We start from the raw sequence: 23017 nt of genomic DNA on the forward strand, positions 1-23017 counted from the left end.
CCTCCAGGGATGGAGCACCACAACTTCCGGAGGCCACTTCTATTCCACTGATTAATCGTTCTCAGGAAATTTCTCCTTCATTCTAGTCTGGATCCCTCATCCCTCTGTTGCTTCTTGTCAACCCCTCCCTCTTCTCTGTGAAAAAACCCTCAAAAAGACCGCTATCATATCACCGCTGGTCCTACTCTTGGTTGGACTAGACCTACTTGCATACTTGGCGGCCTCCCTTATATTCTTTGTTGCTCTTTTCTGCACTCTCTCTAGGGTCTCCACATCTTTTTTGTATCACGGTGAGCAGCATTAGATGCAGGGGTCCAAATATGGCCTCACCGGTGCAATGTATCCCTCCTTCGGATCTTGAAACTATCCCTCCGTTGCTGCAACCCAGGGCGGGATGAGCGTTTTTGGCAGGTGCAGCACCTGTTTAAGCGATTGTCCACTATGACTCCTAGGTCCCCCCCAGAGTCGCTAATGTTGAGTCAGGCACCGCCTGCGTTATAGTTAGTGGGCGTTTGGTTTCCCTTGTCTCTGTGTAGGATCTTACTTTTCTCACAGCGGAATTGCATTTTGTTGGATAGGGCTCAGGGTTCAATTCTGTCAAAGTCCTTCTTCTAAAGCCGGGGTGTCAAATGTGTGGCCCACGGGCCAGAAGTGTCACATGCTGGCCCCACCCCCACCCAGTTTAGCGAAGGAGGAAAAGGTCCCAATACGTCACGTGACGATGCTGTGACGATGCAAGCTTGACACACCCCTGTTCTAAAGAGTTACCAATTCCCCGCCAGCTTGGTGTTGTGTGCAAATTTGATGGGTACCCTTCTTTCCCCTCATCTACAGATTACAAATGAACAGAGTTGGAAGGGATCTTGTAGGTCATCTAGTCCAACCCCCCCCCCAAGCAGACCCCGCTCCATCTAGATCACTTATGAAGATGTTGCTGGGCCTAAAACAGAACCCTGAGGTACCCCATGGCATGTTTCTCTTCACATGCAGATGTAGCTCTGTTAAGGACTACACACACTGGAGTGCGGTTGGTCAGCCAGTTGCAAATGCCTCTGGTGGCCGTGCTGCCTACTCTAGCGGTGTGCAGTGTCCGGTGTGCAGGCTCAGGATTCCTGGCCTCCATTCCAAGTCACATGACTGGATGGGAGGGGCTGAGGGTGGAGCAGTTGCCAAAATGTTGAGCCACCGCTTCTTCCATTGAGACGGGGTGTGCGTGTGCGTGTGTTTCTGGATCATCTCTTCTTCAGCCCCTCCCGTCAGGCTTGATCTGCCCATTTTCAAACTCAGCCGTCCCTTGCTGCCACTTCTTCCTCCCCTCCAACGTTCGTCACCTTCTGCCTAGTATCCTCAGGGTGGTCATGTCATTCCTTCCTAACATCCTGCTGAGTTGGAACGAACAAGGCCCTTTGCTTTAAAAGAACGCAAGATGCTCTTGTTGAACGATGCTTCTGTCCCAGCCTGTGACACTAAGTGAACGAACCCTTGCATGAGAAAAACAGGTGCATGTGCTGCAGTGGTGTGGCCAAACGATGATTGCACAATGCCTTGTGACCTCCTCCTCCTCCTCCCATAGCCTGTGGCTATCCATATCACTTCCATCAGCTTGAAGGCCCTCGGGGACCAAGGACAACAATTTCTGAAAGCTTTTATTTGTGGTCAGTAGATGGTCGGTGTCCATCTGAGGGGTCTTAGCATCCAGCCTGGGCAGGAAGGGAATCTGGTCCAGCGTCTCCCATGGCAGAGCCACAATCCCAAGACATTCACACACCTAGGAACCCCCGATTCTTGTAGGTCAGTTTCACTCTTTAAACATCTCTATCAGCTAAACATTGTGCAGAAGCAAAAGGCCACTTTCGCTGCAAGGAGGGAAGGAAAACCAAGCCAGGACGGCCCAGTTCACCCCTGGGTGCAGGCTGGGATCCCGCGAGCTCAGCTCCTCTCCCCCTCCCATTGGCCTCTCATGCCCCAAGCCTTCCATTCCACCATTGCCCGGAGGACGCCACACCTGTACAAAAAGGAAGGTGGGCACCTTCTGGCAGGGGGCAAAGGAGGGGAGGCGGCATCACGAGCCTCTGGGGCAGAAGAATCCTGCCAGAGCTGGCAGAGGCGTGTGGGATGCTCCTCGGGGAGCCGGTCCTCAGCCGCTGCCCAGCCCACCAGGGTGCCTCAGTGCCGTGGGACTAAATCCACTGCTTGACATATCTGGGCAGGGGAAAGTCCTCTTTTTCAGGTTCCGCCACAACCGGGCCGGGCTCAGAGTGGCAACTGCAACCGGCCGGCATTTCCGCCGGCTCCCCATTGCCAGGGCTCCTGCAGTCGCAGTCTGCGAAGCCGCTGTCCATGGTGTCCAGATCCAGGTCGTTGATGGGATCACTTTCCCCCTCCCAGTCGGGAGACGGGGGTCCCCTGCAGCAGAGGCCTTCCTCTGGGGCTGTGGCAGGGGGGCTGAAAAGGGAGGGGGCAGGCAGCAGACCGAAGAAGCCCTCCCCGCCCCCTGGGGGAGAGCCAAAGGGCGGGTGGCTCGCCCTGGAGGCCGGCCCAGAGGGGAAGGAGTCCTGCAGGGGCATCTTGTCCCCCAGCAGCAGATGCCCGGAGCCCAGGCCAAGGATGCTGCTGCTGCTGCTGCTGTCGAACTGCAGGCCGCGATAGGCCTCCTTTTCGCTGGTTTCCGTCTCCTCCTGCAGCTCCTCCTGCAGGGCCCAGCATGGGTGGGCGCTGCTGCAATGGGGGCAGTGCATGGCCAAATCCTCCGCCACCGTGACGGTGCCAATGGAGAGGTGGCCGTAGCCCTGGCCCCATGTGGCACTGCAGCCCTTGGCAGAGGCCTGCGAGAGTTCCGACAGGAGTGGGGCGGACATCGGAGGCTGCCTGTTCTGGCCCTCCTTCCAGTCTCCCTCAGAACAGCTCAGCAGAAGACGCTTGTGTCCGATCTCAAATATCTCTGGCACAACTATGCCCCACTCAAAGGTATCGAGTGTTGTGCCAGAGCAAGGGGCACCCACCCATTTCTGTGGAGAGAAGAAAAGAAATGCAGGGTGTTTGGCATCTCCAACCTTGGCCACTTTAAGACTTGTGGACTTCAACTCCCAGAATTCTTTGCTGGCTGAGGAATTCTGGAAGTCCACAAGTCTTAAAGTTGAATTCTGGGAGTGGAAGTCCACAAGTCTTAAAGTGGCCAAGGTTGGAGACCCCTGATCTAGAGGAAGAAGGCGCCATCTGGGTGGTTAGTTGCTCCAGGGAATGTTGCCATGGACACAAACCACCTGCCAAGGTACCTTTGTCATCTTGGAACGATCTGTTCCTTAGTCCTCTCTACTGTGCCAGCCTTGCTTGGAGCTATGCCGAACATCAGAGCTGCAGGTCAGCACCAGCTGAGGAGGCTGCTCTAAATCCCCAGACAACTGGGGCATTTGTGGAGATGCGGAACACCAGAGGAAACAAGGGGGAACCCTGGGACGCTCCAACCACAAATGTGTCGGAGGAGACAAACCCTCCAGCGTCCCTTCTAAATCAGCCACCCAAAGAATGGGACTCTGCGTGCTCTCAGCTCAGCCGCATGGTCGACAGAACCCTCATCCCTCGAGAGCTCCAGAGGTTGCCCGGGTCGCTCCCTGTCTTCTGCCAAAGGGCAGCCCACAGAAAGGAGGCCGATTTCTGTGACCCACGGAGGCCTACCTCTTGCTAGAAATGACTCTCAAAAAGCACAATTCTGGTTAAACAGGTTCCTAAGGGTGGGAGGTTTGATGGTGGGTGGAGGGGAGGCTTGAGTTGGGGGAGGGGAAGGACTCCCCTTCTTTATATGGGTCCCACTAGAGACAGCCATCGATTGGGGATACTCGGGCTTGGACTCCTGCACCAAGCAAGGGCAGTGGTGGGTGGGGAGGACGGTGGGCGGCAGGGTTCATACGTCCATCACAACACCAGGAAGAACAAGAAGCTACAGAGGAGCGAGGGAGGGAGGGAGCGAGAGGAGGCCCACTGGAAGGCCTTGGTCCAAACGTGGTCCATGGACATCGGCTATTCTCCTCCCAAGGAGCGGAATGGGACGACAACTCACCACAGTCAACGTGTCATGGGACAACTTGCTGGGGGCCAATTCAACAATTTAGTTTAATTATTTAAAATAATTTTTTAAAAATATTTTAATTGTTGTTATTCACACTTTGTTCTGTACCTCCTTTGGGCATCCATTCTTTAATGATTCAATTCCACCATTTTTTCGATATTAATGTAACTCTTGTCCCGCAGTGAGTTGGCCAGAGGGAGTTGTCCTGCAGCAAGTTAGACGCAGCAAACTGGCCGCAGTGAGTTGTCATTGACGCCCCCCCAGATGGGAGGATATGCAAGGGGAGCAGAGCTGTCAAAGGCTGTCTTTCCCTGGTTCAGACCCAGTTGGACCCCTCGAGAAGAAGAAACTTGGAAGGCCGCTGAAGGTTCCTCTGGTGCCCGTGGTATGAAAGAGATCCAGGGACGGCCTAAAACTCCCCAAACCTTTCCTGAGCCTGAGCCTCCCCCCTCCCATCCCTTATCTCTCCGTTCTCCAGAGCAGGGCTCTCCAACCTTGGCCACTTTAAGGCTTGTGGATTTCAACTCCCAGAGTTCCTCAGCCGGCTTTGAGACCAGGAACTGTGGCCCAGCCTGCAGCTTGGCAAGACCTAAGCTTCTGCTATTGACCCCATTTGCTGCCCACGGCACACCCGTGTCGCTGCCTTTCCCTGGCAAAGAGGGCAGAGAGGCCCCTCGACTGTTTACAAATGCCACATGTGTTTAGTTTGCCCATGTAGGGCAGAAAAGCATCTGTACAGGCAATCGGGAGTTGGCAGTGACTGCAGTGCGTGATGTAGGTGGAGAGGATGAGAAGTGAGTGAGCCTTTTGCTGGGATTCTGCTGGCTGCTCGGGCAGGAAATGGCTCCCTTTCTTCAGCCGAGAGGACCGCCTGTGTGGGCTTTCCTCTGCCCACAGGGGGGTGATGGAGGAAACCATGGTGGGGCCAGGATAGGCTGGTGCAGGAAGTGGGGGCCGGGGGAGGAGAAACTAACCTGTGCTGTTCCCTCTGCCACTCTGAGCTGCCCACAGGCGGCTCTCCTTGCCACAGGAAGCCCCTGCTGGGCTGCCAGAAGCAGGGGGGGCTCCAGGCACCCCTTCAGCTGCAGTCCTTCCCCTCCCCGTAAACGACATTGGCTAGTAAGAGGCAGGGAGCCGGCTCTTACCTTGAAGTCTCCGTTGTGGCTCAGGTAGAGGGGCTGGAAGAAGGGGGCTGGGCTGGGGATGAAACAGTCCAGCTTCTTCCGCAACCTGTGAGGGGAAAAACAGGCCAGGCCGCTCACCAGGTGCCGTCCCACCTGCTGAAGGCCAAGCGCTGAACAGGAGCCCCTTTGGTTTCTCAAGTCCCTGAACCAGGAGGAGCCTTGAACCAGGGGCTGGCCTGCCTGGAAAGAGGGATGGTCATTCTCCCACCCAGGCCCTCAGGAGGCAGCCAGGAGCTCATCAGGGCCCAGGGATCCTCTTGAGGGGTCTCTGGTCCCCATCCTCTGCCGTTGTCCCCGTGAGATGCTCGCAAGATCAAAGCAGACCAGCCCCAGCTCATACAGCTCCAGCTGCCTTGGATATGGGGTGCGAGGTGAATAACACACATTTTTGGGGGTGGGGTGGGATGGCGGGGGCAAACCCTGCAGTGGAAGGAGACGTGGAAAAGCCTTCATGGGAAAAGCCTTCAAGGGGCTCCTGCAGCTGGCTTCCCCGGCAATGTCACTCACCTCTGGTGACACCCCAGGAAGAACACCAGGACAGCAATGGAGCTGAGCACCAGCACGACCTTCTCCGGCCATTGGAGTCCACCCTGCTCTGGGGCTAAAGAAGGGAGGGGGGAGAGTCAGTTTGGCCCGCCAATCTTGAACAGCTGGTGCAGAAAGCCTGCTGCTGAGGAAGGGTCCGGAAGCCAGGTTGGGGGTCAGGACGTACCTACGGGGCAGGTCCCTCGGGCTTCTCTGGACTGAGGAGATAACTGGGTAACCCAGGAGGAGAAGCCAAGGAAGAGGCTTGGGGTCAGGAAGCCATGCCTGGACGGCCGGTTTCCCCCACCATCCTGGCTGTGACATTGAGGGCGTGGCAGGCGGAGGAAGGCATGCGGGGGGCTCACCCTTGGGTGTGGTCTTGAGGGAGGCGGGGGGGCTCCAGTCACTCCACGTTCCCTGGTAGGAAGAGGCCGGTCTTGAGCGCACTTGGAACTCGTACTTGGTGTCTGGCTCCAACTCCTGGGGCAGAAGCCGCAAGCTGCGCAGGTCCTGCAGGAGGGATTTCTGGCTCTGCCGCTGCGTGGAGGAAGAGGAAGAGAGACTCCTGGGGGCGCAGTTCTGAGCCCCCTCAAGAGACACCCCCACCCCCCAGGAGTTGGGTCTGCAGACTGGTGGTGGCTCCTCTCTCGCAGCAAGCCAGAGAAAAACCCAGAATTGTCCTCAGAAAACAGACTCTCTTTCCCCCTGAGGGACGGGGGTGGTGGATACCCAGCCATGCCCCAAATCGCCCAAGATGTTCTGGAGAACCCTGGCTTCCCCCAGCTGGTCTCTACCCACACTCTGCCAAGGAGGGGAGGGAGTTGCCAGCCACGATGGCTCCTCCAGAGCTACTACCAGGTGGTGGCTTGCTGCAGGCAGCAGAAACACTCAGCCTCGTTCTCGAATCTCAGGGCCACTCAGTTTTATTTGTACGAATGGCTACAGGGCGTCGATCGGGGTGGGATTCTACCAGTTTGGACCAGTTCAGGTGAACCAGATGTTAAGTTTTCGTCTGGTTTGCCAAACCGGTATTTCAACTGACCGGCCGGCCGTGCTCTCCCCGCTCCCCCAGTCCCAGGAGTCTCCGCACAGCCATTTTCGATGCAGGTCCACATGGAGGCTCTGGGAGGGGAAAACGAGCCTTCCCGAAGTCCGGAAATGGGCCTGTTTCTGGCTTCCAGAGGATTTCCAGAGCCCGGGGGAGGCTGTTTTTGCCCTCCCAGTGGCCCGAGGGAAGCCCCCGGACCCTCGGGAAGGCGAAAAGTGGCCCTCCCTGAGGTTCCGGTAGGCCACGCCCAGCATGGCCACGTCCCCCCAGCAACCGGCCAGCAAATCAGTTGCTTGGATTTTTGAACCCCACCCCTGGCATCAACCCCAATTGGGACCCCCGTGTGGTGCGGCCAAGGAGGGGGCATTTCCTTTTGCATCGTGCCAGGGAAGTGCCAGGGTTGGAGGAAGCCCGGTTGTTCAAAGTGCGGCTTTTAATAGGAAGCCCAGAGCCCTTCTCCCAGCCCTGGCGATGAGGCAGGCTCACTGTGTTAAACGGGCATTATCTGCATTTCTTAAAAAGTGGGAGTGTTAGTCGAAGAAAGGTGGAAAGGCCACCAGTCTGTCCCAGGCACTAATTTTCCTAGGACGTCTTGGCTGCAGATAAAATAATGTGTGCTTCACATTTAAGCCCAGCTTCCTTGCTATTCCTGGTTTTCCTCCTGAAAGGAGGAGGGCGAGTGGGAAGGAAGACTGACTGCGCACACACACACACATGCACACACACACACACACACACACACACCCCGAGGAAGCTGCTGCCTGGCTGGGGGCATCGGCCGGCCTGGTCTTGTCCGGTGGTGCTGAAGCCCCAAACCCACCAGCTGCCCTTCAAGGAGGGCGGGCCAAGCATAGGCTGCTCTGGATCGATCATCCCGTCCCCATGTCACTCCTCCCTGCCGGTGCCTTCGGATGACCTCTTGAGCCCCATATCCCTTGAATCCCCCCCTTTCCACTCTGCCCCCTCACCTGCCAAGGGTGGCCCCTTTTCCTGTACCGCAACTCGTACTGCAGGCTGTCACTCAGTAAGTGGTACTCCTGGTCCAGGTATCTCGTCTCCCAAGAAAGGGTGTAGCCAGCAGAGGATGCAGCTGCGGCCAGGTGGATTGGCGGGTAGGGCTTAACTGGGAAGGGAAGAAACCAGGCTGGGACACCCGCCAGCAGGCGGCATTTGCCCCCGCCCCCGAGGTGGACAGAATTAAGATGGCCCAGAGGGCAGGAGGGGTAACCCTCGGTTTAACTTCCTCTCCATAACCCGCCTGAGTCCTTGCTTTGCTTTGCTCTGGAGCAACAAGAGACAAACGGCGCTTCAGCAACAGGACTTGGGCGGTTGCTGAAATGGCTTTTTAGGGACCCATTAAAGAAGAGCCTGCTTTCTGGTCTCAGCTTGCCCTTTGCAGCGTTGTCATAGTTTGCATGTGTTGCGTACAAAAGCTGTGTGTGGTGTTGAACATCAGAGCACCTTCAGCGTGCTCGGTTTGTTCACTGCAGTGGCCCTTAAAGACAGCAAGCAAGGCCCGTGTTGCAGCCCTGCCGCCTCCCTGGGAGAGGACATCCCGGGCCAGGAGCAGCTGGAGGCTCCCTGAGGAGGAAGGCATCGCAAGGAAAGCAGCACCGGGCGATGCCCACGTGCGGCCCTCGGAGGTCCCTCTGTCCAGCTGCCACCGGCTGCTGAATCTCTCGCACCGGCTTGGGAGTTCTAGCACAGGTTGTACTCACTGTGATTCTGGAACAGGAACGTCTTATTGCAGCCTTGGGGCAGCCGCGAAGGCCCCTGCGCAGGAGTTGTGGCGATGCTGACCTCAAAGGTGTTGAGGGCAAAGCAGAGCTTCTGCTCGGAAAAGCAGGCATAGCGCGCATGGGTGCCGTTGCTGGCGGTAAGGTTGAAGGAGCAGCTCCCACCATCTCCACAGTTCCTAGGAAAATGAAACGTCTCGGGGGGTGGGTGTCCAGCAGTGAGGGCACTTCCTGGGGCCCGTGGAGGGCTTGCTGGAGGGAACCGGGGGAGCGAATTGCCCGACCCCCCCCCCATCCAGGAGGCTTTCTCCTGCTCTGCAGGTGGAAGGCTGAAGCTCTTGACTGCAACCCCACCAGCACCCAACCTGCAACAGGAGAGCCGCTTCCCCTCCCCCACACTGGTCCCCTGAATCGAGTTGGGCAGGCAAGACGACTCTCCAGGCCAAGAGAGCCCAAGTGGGAAGGGCTGCAGCTAAGGCCCCTGCTCCTTGTTCTGAGTGGACAGAGAAGCCCAGGGCGCCTGGGAGGCCGGGGGGGGGGGCGCAGTGCCCCATCCTCATACCTACCATGTTGCGGTGAGGTTGTACAGGGCCCTTTGAGCTGGGCTGAGGCCGCCTCCCCACGCGCATTCCAGCCGCTGGATGTAGTCCGCAAAGCAGCTGAGCTCCTGGCATGCAGAGGCTGTGCAGGAAGGGAGATGCTGCCACATCAGCTGCGGTGCCACTGGTCTCCCAAAGGCCGGGAGGCCCAGCCTGAACCCCTCCCCCGCCTCTAAGCCCCCTCCCCACTTGCCAGCAGGTGGGTCGCCTTCTCTGTCCCCGGAAGCCCTAATAAGGTCTCCAGACCCTCCGTTTCCAGCAATGGAAAGGGAGCATCCTGAGGGCCATGCAGGATGGTCTTTGTAATGCTTGAAACATGGTTTTTGTAGTACTGTTGCACTGGTTAACTAACATGGGGTTTCTTGAATTTTAAATTTGTTTTTTTCAAATGTATTGTTAATAGTTTGCCGTAATTACACCTTAACCTTCAAGTGAAAGCCGCTCTTTCAGCCCTGGCACAGGAGAGTATTGGGTACATTGTGGATCACCGTTTCGTTTTCTGCTGTTCTCATGCCTCAGTGAACAAAGAAAAGAGTCAAGCCCATCCTTGGGAAGCGCTGAGAAGGTATCGTGCCCAAACCCATTTGGACATTTTTCCTTTCCAAATCTTTCTTTTACTTTTACTCAGAATACAGTGCTCGTTTCTATGGCTGCTACTCTCGTGTCCTATTGGATGTTGTAACTCTTGTGATGTAATTGGACAGGTGACTATTTCTAAAGCCATCAACTTTTGCTTTGAAGTCCTTTGTTGTGCTAACTATAAGAGTGACTGTAATGCATTTTTCCTCACTCCCCTTTTCATAGGGAGACCCCACTTTATCAGAGTATTCCAATAATTTCTTTTAAATGATCTTCTGACTCGGTGGCTTATTGGAAAAGATAAACTGAGGCAGAATCTAGAATCAGACTTGGCCAACAATCCCCAGCGAGGTTGCAGGTGAGGTGAAGAAAAGGCAGGGAAGAGCCTTAGGCCAGCAGTTCCTGGTTGGCTTCCTCTTTTCCCCTTTGGACACCTGGGCGGAGGGGAGATTGTTGGCCACGTCCTTCTGTCCCTCTGGGCAAATGGTGTCTGCCACAATTATACAGTAGCACAGGCACCACATTAGCACCAGGTTTATGGTTCAACTAGTGTTAGCACTGAAACACACCACTAGCTTCTAAAGAGGTATTAAAACATTTGCATAGCATCAGTGAAATGCTGATTAAAATAAATTAATAAACCAGATATTAACAAATGCCCTTTCAGAAACTTTTCCCTCACAATTTCCTTTGGCTTTCCCTCGGGACTCACCTCTCTGCACCAGGTTTTTGATTCTCCTTCCAGGATTTGGCTTCAGCCAGTTCGCACCGGTTCGGGCAAACTGGATGTTAAATTTATATCCGGTTCAGTGAACCGGTAGTTCTGACAAGCGGCTGGCCCTGCTGCACCCCACCCAGGAGTCTCTATGCAGCCTGTTTTGGAGCCCAGGTAAGTGCAGGGGGCATGTGGAGCCCAGGGTTGTGGAACATGGGCCTCCCAAAGGCTCGTGGAGGGTGAAAATGGGCCTATTCCTGGCATCCAGAGATCCTCCGGAGCCAGCCGGGGAGGTGAAAAACGGGCCCTCCACGGCCCATTTTCGTTCCCAGGATGGTGCAGGAGGCCGACTAGGGCACGCCCACCATGGCCCTGCCCTCCAAGCCACCGGGTAGAGAACCAGTTGTTAAATTATTTGAAGCCCGCCCACTGCCTCCTTCCCCCGGCGCAGGGAAAGGGCAGAAGGGAGAAGAGATAAATGGGGACAAAGATACAGAAAGCAGCCAAGAGGCAAACATCACTTTTCTACTGCACACCTGCAGTTGGGGTGATTTGAAGCACCTTGGTGGCTGATGTTGTGACCTGCAAGGGATTTGCCTGTGAGTAACAGAATTGTCCACCTGCCCGCCCGTTGGAGGGCACTGGGCAAAGAGCTTTTCCCCACCTGCTGCACTGCAGATGCCTCAGCCTGCAAGTCCCCTGCCAGGCCCTGTGCTGTGCAGTCAGGATGCTTTTGGGGGTGGAGGGAACCAGGTGGGCCCCGAAAAATGAAACCCTGGGGCTGCTGGTTGTTTGGATAGAGCCAGATCTGTCCCTTTGTCTCACTAAACCTGGTTCTCCTTTGCTCCTGCTGGTGCCCAGGGCGGCCAGGACAGCGTCTCTCTGGTTAGCTCTGAGGAGTCCCATGGCGACTGAGCCACTTTCCAAGGGGGCTTCCTATGTGACAGTCGGCTTGACAGGCGAGAGTCATTCCTAGCACCACATGGAAGAACATTGGCCCACCTACAATGTTTTTTTGCGTGGCTTTTGTGCCACTGTGATCAAACTCATCAGCAGTAATTGATGTGCATTAAACCTGGTTTCAGAGCAGGTCAGGCAGAAACAACTTGGACAGCTGCAGAAATTGTGGGGTGGGGAGAGAAATCCAGACCTCCACCCTAAAAGTAGACATGGATCCTGGATATAAGGTGTTGCCCTGAAGTGCAGCAGCCTTGGGTTTTTGATTTGTGCTCCGCTGGAAGGGAGAACCGTGTGGCAACTGGGTAAATGCAACCGGGTATCCCAGACTCCTTGGGCAATGAGGGTTGCCCAGGCTGTTTTTTGTAATTGTAGGTCACTCTGGATAACACACACATGTTGCGAGAACATGCCCTCAAAATGTGGAGGCAGATTACAAAGGCAACTTACTGTGCTGAAGGAGAAGGAGCACCCCAGCTATCTGGCCCAGCCGCATCCTTTTCTTCCTTCCGTTAGGATTGGTTCACTGGCTTCTTCTGCGTCTTGGCCAAGAAAAGTTAGATGTTAGTAGTGGTGGCTTATGGGCCCCCAGATGCAGATGCCTCTCAGGATTCAGCAAAGACCCTTGGATTTCAGGGAAGGGACTGTTTTCCAACTCAAAGCAGACAAGCAAGCTTGCAATCTTTTCCTTAGCCAGCCTGCCATCTCATCAACTTAGAGCAAGGGTGTCAAACTCAGTTTCATTGAGGGCCAGATCCGGGTTGTGTTTGACCTGGTGGGGCGTGGCCAGCATGACATCAGTTGTGTTGGGTGCGCCTGTAGTGGCACAAATGCTCTGTGTGGGAACTATGATTCGTTGTTCTTTGTGTACGTGCTAGGAAAACGGAGCCTTCTGGTGGTTGGCTGGAACACGGAGCAAGGAGCAAGGACAAACTGTTGCCATTTCTTAACCAGAACTGTAGCAAACTTAAACTTTGCAGCCTTGTATGCTTTATGCGAATGATCAGTGCATGTTGTGTGATGTAATGCGTTTGTGATAGGACGTTAACAAAATTGCTATGTTAACGAAGATTGCTTCTAATAAAAGAGGGTTTCGGAGTTCTCTCTGCGCTCTCATCCCAAGACAACTTTGCGTAGTGTCTTCTTTTCATGAGAGACCACCACAGCTCTGCTAGTGAAAACGGGCTCCTGAGCTCCATTTTCGGCTGCGTTGACCTCCTGCAACCCGCTGCCAGAAAAAACAGACCCCGGGGGGACCATGCATGGCCCTTGCGAGTTCTGTTTTCAGCTGGGACGGCCTCCTGCCACCCTCAGCCAGTGAAAACGGAGCTCAGGAGGAGCTGGCAGAGGCACCACAGGCCAGTCCTTCGCTATTTCCAGGGTGGCCCCATGGGCCAGATCTAAGCACCCCATGGGCTGGATATGGGCACCAGGCCTTGAATTTGATATACCCCTGATTTCAAGGAAGCCCAAGGCCTCCGCATTGGTGATCTGTGCAGAATTTCAGATGGTTTTACAGTGTTGGTGGAATCAGATCCTTCTGTCCTAAGAGGCTAGAATTTCATCCAGGGCTATTTGGAATTTTCCATAATCTTCTTTTGTCTTGTTGTCTTGTTGAACACCTAATTTCCATAGTACTGACTTATGTCTAAGTACTATATAGTTACCCATGTAGTATATCTGTATTACTATTATCCTTCTCATATGTTCCACTTACTTCTCTTATTGGTATAATTATTGTGATTATGGTTATTACTTGCTATTATGATTATTACTTTGTTATTATTATGATTATTACTTTGTCATTTTGCATTTTATACAGAGCTTATGCACTGGAGACAATTCCTTGTGTGTCTAATCACACTTGACCAAGGAAAGTATTCTGTTCTGCTCATCAGAGAGATTTTGTTGTGGCTAAATTTCCTACCTTGCCTGCTCGGGCTTGTCCTATCCACCTTGAGTCCCACTTGAGCCCCAGGCTGCCGAACAAGGTGATGGGGAGGACCAAGCAGTATTGCAGGAGTGGTCATGGGCTATTTCAGTTGCCACAACATCACCTGGGAATCTAACTCTGCCAAGAGAGAAGTCCAGCCAATTTCTGTCCTCTCTTCTGGACATTTTCATGAGTCAGAAGGTGGGAAAGGGAACAAGGATGTCCACCCTACTCCTTTACAAGAGCCAAGTTGATTGAAAGTATTTCAAATGTTAGGAAAAAGTCCTTGAGCTCATGATAGAAAGAAGGAAGGAAGGAAGGAAGGAAGGAAGGAAGGAAGGAAGGAAGGAAGGAAGGAAGGAAGGAAGGAAGGAAGGAAGGAAGAGTCTTGAATGTTGGATTTCAGAACAACAGATTTTGATCAACTCTGATATAGAAATGTCAGATCCAATGGCTTAAAATACTGAAAGAGAAAAAAAGAAAAATGGGACATGAAATACTAAAGGAGCAATTGCCTTATGTCCTAATTGGGAGGCTAGTGTGACATACACAGGACTACATACTGAAAAGAAAAAGTGGAGGATTTGAGAGAGCAATCAGAAACTCCAGGGCTGCATAGACTGAGCTGAGGCAAGAAATGTCCAAACCAAGGGGAAAATAAAAGGAAATTTTGGTGTATGCCAGAGATGAACAAAAAGGCAAAGAGGTGGTCAGACCATTATGAAGAGAAAGGTGAAATGGAAAGAAGTAAGACGCTTATAAGGATGAAAAGTCAGAAAGTTTCAACTCATTTCTTAGGAAGGAAATGAAACTCTGGTTCTCCATGGTTGTCCCACGAGTGGGAGGAGGACGTGGCGGGTGTCGGTTGGACCAGGAGAGGGTAAAGGGCAGTTAGCTAACTGAAATCCCTCAGGCCAGAGGGATTCTGGAAAAAATAAGCAAAGGCAAGCTTTGGGTTATCTTTGAGAACTTCTGATGACTGGTGAGGTCCCAGAAGACGGGAGAAAACAAATATTGTTCCCTCCCATGAAGGAAAGAGATCAAGTCCTTCAATGACCTGCAGTGACTTACTTAAGGACTGAGTAGGAAAAGGTATTGTTTTTATGTCATGGTCACATGATTTGCTTAGGGACCACCATGACCAGCAACAGACCCCCAGTGGGAGCCTACCTGTTCCCACCGCTTAACGCATGTGCACCTAATGCATGCAGGCAGCTTTTCCTGCACCAGCTGAGGCCTGCAGGGCCAAAGAAGAGAAAAGTGCAGGGGAGGATGGGAGTGTGGATCCTGCACTTTTCTCTTCTTTCTCCTCTCAGCTGATCATTGGAGGCTTTTATTTTACTCCCGGTTCGGTTGAACTGGTCAGAACGGGCAGCATACCACCACTGCAACAGACCTCTTGGCTGTTGTCCTTAAGTGAGGATTATTTGTATCTAGGATGCAGTGATTTTGTAGTCTTAAAAATGGTGTTATAAATAGAATAGAATAGAATTCTTTATGGGCCAAGTGTGATTGGACACACGAGGAATTTGTCTTGGTGCAAAGGCTCTCAGTGTCCATAAAAGAAAAGACACATTCGTCAAGAGCCAAGAATCATCAGGTACAACACTTAATGACAGCCGTAGGGTACAATCAGCAATCAAATCATACTAGGAAACAGTCAATATAGATCGGAAGGATACAAGCGACAAAGTCACAGTCATACAGTTATAAATGCTGAGAAAACATTGGCTTTTTGCCATTGGAATGTGAAATACTGTGGAGATTGCTGAGAAGAAACTCCTGTGGGTCAGCTCTTTGACCCTTGGGAATGGCCGGCCAGGGAAAGTTGAAAAATTACAACAAACAGCAGCCCCTGTGGATGGCCAGAGCCTCTGCTATGGAAGGCCTCTGTTTGGCACGGCAATCTTCCCAGTGGATAGATGGAAACTTAGTTGTTCTTACAATTTCAGCGGTATCCTTGGTGATATCGCTGCAAGCCCTGCGGACGTGCCGGGAGTGCTGTGGGAGATCAGGGGGAATGGAACAGGGACCTTGGAGGATTACTCTGGCGAGCACAGAGATCCGTGGCAGTGACCACGGGTGCAGGAAATCTTCCCCAAGAGAGGCTGCTCACCTGCTCCTTTTTAGAGAAGCACTGAAAGCAAGCAGACCTCTCTCTGGGCGCAAATAAATATTGGCCGTTTCCAGGGCGGGGAAAGCAGGCTCTTTTCCCACTTGTGCCTCATGCATGGTCACAGATGGCCCACTAATATAACATCTATTTCAGTAAGTTGAATCATGGTAGGCCTGGGATTTTACGCACCCTGGTTTGTTCAGATAAAAAGCTACTGTGGTCAGTAGCTACTTGCACAATTACCTCAGAAAGTATACCTCAGCCATTTTGAGGGCTTTTCATGCTGCCAAAAGTTCATTTAAGTTGAGTGTAGAAGCATCTTGGCTGGATCATTGTGGTCAGCCACCTCGATGGAGAGACGGGCCTGCATGAGTTGTTTGACGGGAACTCCTGAAGAGTAAAAGATGCTGTAGTAGGGGAAGATGTGTAGAGAGCGGTGGGGCTGACTTGGAATGAGTCATCAAGAGAAAATCTAAAGTGTGGCTAGAATGATGGTTGATATTTTCTAAGGGGGACTGGGAACATTGCGGCAACTGATGCATTTGCATATGGGATGATGTACCTGGGTACCAATGTAAGTTGTAGTAACTGCTGAATGTCATATAATCTGAAGCTGAGGTGCCAAGGTTGACAACTTAAGCATCAAGCACTGAAGTCAAAGCAGACCCAAACCTCCTGGACGGGCGGGTGCTCCACTGCTAGAGGAATCCATTCCTCCTGCCTTGGGTGGTGGGGCTAGACTAGAAAACCTCCAAGCTAGGGAAGATGTTAACGAACCTACAGAAGTGAAATGAGAGGCATAGCCATGGGTTTCAGAGGGAAAGGGTGAAGATAGAGCAGTCAACGTGGGGGCTCTGGAGCTGCTTAGGGGGTTAGTATAATTGCTAGGAAGGAGGATTGACAGTGAGAACAATCCAACAGTGGAACGGCTGGCCTCCACAAGCTGTCCGTGCTCTATTATTGGAGGTTTTAAAAAAGAGATTGGACAGCCATTTATGTACCTGAGGACTGTGGTTCTCACCTGGGATCACAGTGGATCCACGAAGACTTGAAGAAATGTTAGAATTTAAACCTTGAGTTAAGTCTTGGTTGTCCATGGCCATGGCCTGTGGCCACAAAAGGTATGTAAAGTGGGCTCATGGTGAAGAAAAGATTGAGAAGCATGGTTCTTTCTTGGATTTTGAATGGAGCACCAGCTGAGACACGGGTCTAGGGTCTCCTGCTTGAGCAGGGGGTTGGACTAGAAGATCTCCAAGGCCCCTTCAAACCCTGTTATTCTGCTCTTTTCTGTTCAAACGAAGTAAGTGGTGATGTTGGAGAATCTTCTGGAAGAATAGGTTGAGGTGGAAAGGAAGCCTTGTTACTGGCTTTGTAAGTAATATTAATCTTGATGGCAGTCAGATTCCAATAGTTCTTTGATGTGAACAAATAAGCAAGATTTTGAAATGAAGTCTTATATAAACATAATAATCCAATAATTCTTACGTATTTAGTTGAGTTTAAATTTCCAGAACCAGTTGGAATTGTGATATAGGGCAGGGGAGGAATTAGTTGACCAAATGGGGGAATGTTTATGCATTAGGCCCAGAGAAATTATGGCCCCCTTTCAAAAGTGGGATGGGGAAACCCCACAAATTTCAGGCCACGCAGTTTGAATTAGTATTTGGCAATATTATGCAGTGAATCATGAAGCTTTAAAACCATGCAATAATTACCAGAAATGAGCATCCATTTATTAACAAACGAGACTTGCCAGATTAACATTATCTGACTGTTCAATCTGGTAATTTCCTTAGTATTTCATCTCTTGATTTTATCAAACCACTTGACAAAGAACAGAACATTCTGATTAGTAAGCTAGTTAAAAGAGTGAGCTGGCTGTCGTGGCAATTAAATAAACACTGAGTTGGTTTGAAAATCGTACTTAGCTGGATTACTGGAGAAAGCAATTATGCTCAGAAGAGTTAGCAGTAAAACGAAACTAGGCAACCAGAGAACATGGTAGCTGGACGCTGTCAAGGCTGACACCAGCCAAAGCATAGAAAAACTCAAAGAAATAGTGCAAGATTGGAAGACGTGGAGAGACCTGGCCCCAGAGAATGGCCAAGAGTCAGATTCGACTGAACGGATAACATCATCCTCACTCCGCTGCAGAGTATTTAGGAAGGTCTTACAAGATCCACTCTTGGGCCTTCTGCTCTTTTGTCCTTTAGGAAAAAGAAGTCAAAAGACAGGGGTGAGGTGCCTCGCTTAGTCATAGGACTTAAAAACGGACTTTAAATTGTAGCTGACAAAAAACAAATAACTCCTGAGTGACAGCACCACTGTAGTTGTGCAAAAATACAAAGAAAAACACAAGGGAGCAGAATAGGGCAAAGGAGGGGACCAAGGGCAGTTGGAGCAGGGGTCTCCATCCGCGGTCCATTTACCGGCATCGGGCTGTGACATTCCCAGAAACCAGGCTGCGAAAACAAGCGAAGCCTCATCCACAGGATGTAGGTACCACGCAAAACCCCTCCCCCTCTGGTTCCTGGAAAAACCTCTTTCCACGGAACTGGTCCCTGGTGCCCAAAAGGTTGGGGGCCACTGAGTTAGAGGGCCGCCCCCTTTGGACTCAGCCATGCCCTGAATATACCTGGGAGCCTCTTTCTTTAACCAGTCAAGTCGCCCTCACCTCATGCCCAAATCATGACTGAATTTGAAACCGTTTCTTCTGCAGCCCAACAAGACAGACACAGACTTCGGAGAGTAATTAGGACTGCAGAAAAAACAATTACTACCAACCTGCCTTCAATCGAGGACCTGCGTACTGCACGAGTCAAAAAGAGGGCTGTGAAAATATCCACAGACTCCTCACATCTTGGACATAAACTGTTTCAACTCCTACCCACAAAACAACACTAATAGAGCATTGCACACCAGAACAGCTGGACACACAAGGACAGTTTTTCCCAAAAGCCATCACTCTGCTAAACAAATAATTCCCTCAACACTGTTCAACTATTTACGGTCTGCACTACTATTACTATTAATCTTCTCATCACTCTTTATCACCCGTCCCCTCCCACTTGTGACTGTATGACTGTAACTTTGTGGCTTGTATCCTAACAATTTTTATTGACTATTTCCTAGTATGATTTGATTGCTTATTGTACTGTATGACTATTATGAAGTGTTGTACCTGATGATTCTTGACTCTTGACGAATGTGTCTTTTCTTTTATGTGCAGCGAGAGCATTTGCACCAAGACAAATTCCTTGTGTGTCCAATCACACTTGGCCAATAAAGAATTCTATTCTATTCTGTTCTATTCTGTTTTATTCCATTCCATTCCATTCTATATTCCATTCCATTCCATTCCATTCCATTCCATTCCATTCCATTCTATTCTATTCTATTCTATTCTATTCTATTCTATTCTATTCTATTCTATTCTATTCTATTGATCTGTTTTGGCAATGCCCAATCCAGAGATTCCGGCTGGGTCAGAGCATGATCAATGGAATAAAAACATGTCATAAAAACATAACCATACAACCAGAGACCTAGACTAGAAAAGAAAGAAAATAACCAGAGGAAAGTGAATTGAGCAGACCATGCAGAACATAGGCCACCAACATCTGGAAGTTGCTCCAGCCACCTTAGCCCAGGCCTGATAGGACAGCCAGCTGTTCAGCCCTCCAGGGCACCAGCAGCCACCTGGATCTTAGGGGCGAACCGCATTCCAAAGGGAAGGTGCCATGACCAAGAAAGCCTGCTTCCAGGTCATGACTGATGGCACTGTTTAACCAAAGGAGCCCAGGGGACATTGCCTGGTCAGCATGTATCAGCTGAGTAGTCAACACCCGGGACTTATGCCATGTAAGACTTTAACCAGGAGCCCTACCTGGAAACCAGCTGGCAAACCGTGCAAGTCCCAAAGCAAAAGAGTGTCCATCAGTGCTTGTGGCACTGCATTCTGCACCAACTGAAGTTCTCAAGTGGCCTTCAAGGACAGCCCCATATAGAGTGCATGGCAATAGTCAAGCTGTGAGGCAACCAGGACCTCCTGATCTAAGAGAGGGTACAACTGGCCCACCAGACAAGCTGCACACAGGCCTTCCTGGCCATAGCTGCCACTTGCTCATTGAGCAGGAAGACCCCAAGGTTGCTCAGCGCTACTCAGTTGGGAAATGCAACCCTTTCCAAGGTTAAAGATAAGAGGTGTTAGATCTAAGTGGCCTTAATATCTATGGCCACTGGGTCTTTGGGAAGATTGAGTCCTCCCCATCAAACCCTGCACAACTTCTAGGCACTGGAATAAAACCTAAATAAAATTAACTGAGGCTGTCATCTCCGGCCAATGAGAAGACTTGCATTTTTAGAATTATTTGGAATAAGAGGCAGCATTGGCATATCCTTAGCTTTTGTGCCTTGGACCAGTGCCTACCAACTTAGCCTAAAGCTGAATCTGCCATACAGGACCTCACCCACTGGTTTCATGTAGACGTTGGAACAAGAAGAAAGAGGAGATAGAATGTTATGATATCACCTCAAAGGTGGAACCTAGGGAGAGAATGGAATTGGCCCCAAAGTAGGAGAACTACTGTAAAATGGTGCCACCAGCTCCCAGTCCCCGGAGTCAATCCAGAAGGATATCATGGTAGATGGCATCAAAAGCCACAGAGAGATCAAGGAGGACAAGCATGGATGTGCAATCTCCAAGCCAGATTCATCACAGATATGACAAGGCTGTCTGTACACTGAGTTCTAGTCTTAAATGGTACTAGATAATCCAGATCCTGCAGAATTCTCAGGAATTCTGCAGACTTACCTTTTCAACAACATGGTAGTTATCCAAAAGTAGGAGGTGCAGTACCATCTCCTTCAAGGCTGAGCACACCATTTCCAAAGAGATCACCATCAAAGCATGGACTCAACTATAACTCACCTCCCTGGCTGCCTTAACTAAACAGTAGGGCCTGGCTTTAACAAACGGGTGGTCGAACTAAGAGCCGTGAAAACCCTGACTATGTACTTCTTCAAGCATGACCAACTCATCCCACACTACACCCCAAGATGGCGCCTGGGACAGACTGAATCTATATAAACACTCTCTCCCTCCCTCCCTCTCTCTCTTACACCCCCCTCCAAAACAACTAACTTATACATTGATTTTATTTTTCTACTTCATACATTCCTTCCTTCATTTTTATCTCACTTATATTACTTTTACAAATAACTCAAAGCAGCAAACATATCCAACATATTTTCTCTTCCTTTTCCCCTCCTTAGTAGAGAAATGGGTATAATGTATCATTTTTTAAGTATAAAATAAAACCCTTTAATTCTAATAATTTAATTTTTATATTGTTTTTCAAATATTTTAACATTTTATTATACACCAATAAAACACCAGAATCCATATTTGAAAGAGATGGGTGGCTCAGAAATGTGAAAAATTGATTGATTGATTGAATGAATGAATGAATGAATGGTTAAAAGTCTATTGCAGGGTGAAAGTAAATTAATGGAATTTGACAACAGTATGTGCAGAATTTCTAACTTAAAACACTTGTGAATTACAGAGAGAGAAAAAGCCAGCAGTTTGAAGTTCTTGGCTGCCTGTTTTTGTTTAGCCAGCTTGGAAGATACATCAAGAGAAACTGGTTTGGAAGAGCCTCTTAAAACCAGAGGACACTCTGACAGTTGAAAATGCAAAGGAAGGCAAGTCAAAGGGCACAGTGAAAAAGTGAGACTAATTAAATATAAAGAAGAGAAAACTAACAACAAGAAGTATGGCAACCAGAATTGACCATGAAGATATTGAAGTAGTTTATAGCTTCTGCCTCTTAGGATTGACTCTCATCAGCAAAGGAACCAGCGGCCCAAATTCTCTGTGTGGATTAGTGTTTGGTAGAACGGACACGAAGGCTTTGGAAAAGGTATTCAAAAGTGGCAATGCTACAAAGGTCAGAATTGTGGCGGCTGAGACGCTCTAGAGAAGCGAAAGATGGACTTTAAAGGATAGGAGGATAGGAGGAGAATTGATTCATTTGAATTGGTGGAAATTCCATTTGATGGAAAAGTCTCCTGAGAATATTGTGGACAGTCAAGAAAGAAAGAAATGGATCATCAAACAAAACAACTCAGGGTTGTCACTCAAGGGACAAATGACCAGGCTCAAATTATCCTATTTAGGCCACATTGTGTGAAGATCCAGCTCTCTGGGAAAAGCTGCAATGCTGGGAAAGAGGAGAAGACGATGACCGGGTGGCAGGGTGGATAGACTCAGTTACGGGGGCCACAGGGGCACCATTAGGAGATGTGAAAGGCCAAGTTGGGGTCAGATCCTCCTGGAGAAAATATCTACCTGTGGGGTCAACTAAGAGAGTAGGCAAGACTGTCTCAATGGCAGTCAATCAACCAATCTTTTTTCAGACTTCCATATAAGCCTGAAAAAAAAAACCCTGCTGCTTTAAGGATAGCAGTGGAGTTACTCTGCCAAATTCTTCCTGAAGCCTCCACAGCCTCTTAAAGGCAGCCTTTGGCTCTAAGCAACCACTCTGCAGACCAGACGGAGAGGCCTTGGGGCCCATGGGATGAATCTGGGAGAGGCTGCCCTGCAGTCTTTCCCCCCCAAGCCCGGCCCGAGCACTCCTGTCTTGGTCTTTCACCCCACTGTTACTAGCCAGGATATGGCCAGAGCTCAGCAAAATTCCCCTGATGCTCACCTCACCTGCTTTCAGTAGCTCCAGGCCCTCAGAGCCCCAGCACCACTCGATCAAAATCCATGGCCTACTCAGGCAACGACAGGAGGATTGACTGATCGCCCTTCTCAACATGGAGATGTGAATCTCCCTCTCTAGGTAGAAGTGGATTTTTTTTGGGCTGACATCTCTTTTCAGAGAAACTCAAATTTGTACACTGGCTCTCCCTGGGCAGAGGGTCAGCCTGGCCACTCACATCTCCTGCTCCTCTTGAATACAGCAGTAGACATCAAAAGGCCAAAGAAGGCCAATGGAGTCCTGGAGGTCTCCTAGAGAGGCCATTGCTGCCCATCAGCATTCACTGTAATGCCCCCCAGACACCCCTCTGTCCCAAACAGAGCCCAACATGGAAGCCGAGGAGAAAGACGCCCTCCTCCCAGCCTCTCCCCAGTGCCCAGCATTACCGTTTGCCTTCTACTCAGGCGGCCATGTCTTCCAGTAAGCTCACATAACTTCCCCGATTATACCTCTGAAGTCAGTGAGTCATTGCTAGACACAGAGCTGCCTGCCCCACAGTTACTGTACCGGAAAAGGAAGTGGTGAATGGGGAGGGGGAGCAAAGTGTCCAAGCCAGCTCACCTTGCAAAGCACACGTGGCCTCTTCAAATACCGGCTGGCGCCCCAGGATTGCTTAGATCCACTGCCTGTCCTCAGCTGAACAGCACTGGGCTCACTTGGAAAGTGGAGGCCCCGGGATTCCAGCGGCAGAGGAAAGGTGGCCACACTCAGGTGCATTTGTGTGGAGGCATTGTCCTGTTCTGGGCTACTTACAGACCCCGCCCCCCCTGCAACTAACGTCTCTCTGGGGCT

General features: G+C 50.8%; 1 protein-coding gene across 1 annotated transcript; it reads right to left on the reverse strand.

Moving 5' to 3' along the window:
* Window positions 1-1628: 1628 nt before the first annotated feature.
* Window positions 1629-22727, reverse strand: IL21R (interleukin 21 receptor). Its single transcript, XM_026704055.2, has 9 exons — window positions 22612-22727; window positions 11860-11951; window positions 9126-9240; window positions 8542-8738; window positions 7792-7946; window positions 6141-6312; window positions 5758-5851; window positions 5212-5296; window positions 1629-3008 (listed from the first exon to the last, which is right to left on the reverse strand). Exons 2-9 carry the CDS (start codon window positions 11903-11905, stop codon window positions 2181-2183), a joined length of 1692 nt encoding a protein of 563 aa, XP_026559840.1. The 5' UTR covers window positions 11906-11951; window positions 22612-22727; the 3' UTR covers window positions 1629-2180.
* Between the last annotated feature and the right edge of the window lie 290 nt (window positions 22728-23017).

This window comes from Pseudonaja textilis, chromosome 14 (genome assembly GCF_049901715.1).
Source record: "Pseudonaja textilis isolate UNSWEBS1 chromosome 14, rPseTex1.2, whole genome shotgun sequence".
Classification (NCBI taxonomy): domain Eukaryota; kingdom Metazoa; phylum Chordata; class Lepidosauria; order Squamata; family Elapidae; genus Pseudonaja; species Pseudonaja textilis.

Coding starts and splice junctions, on each gene's coding strand:
- IL21R (XM_026704055.2), bottom strand. CDS start 11,905: ATGCGGCTGGGCCAGATAGCTGGGGTGCTCCTTCTCCTTCAGCACA. Junction 8,739..9,125: donor TACAACCTCACCGCAACATG/GTAGGTATGAGG, acceptor TCATTTTCCTAG/GAACTGTGGAGATGGTGGGA. Junction 6,313..7,791: donor AAAGGGGCCACCCTTGGCAG/GTGAGGGGGCAG, acceptor TCCTCCACGCAG/CGGCAGAGCCAGAAATCCCT.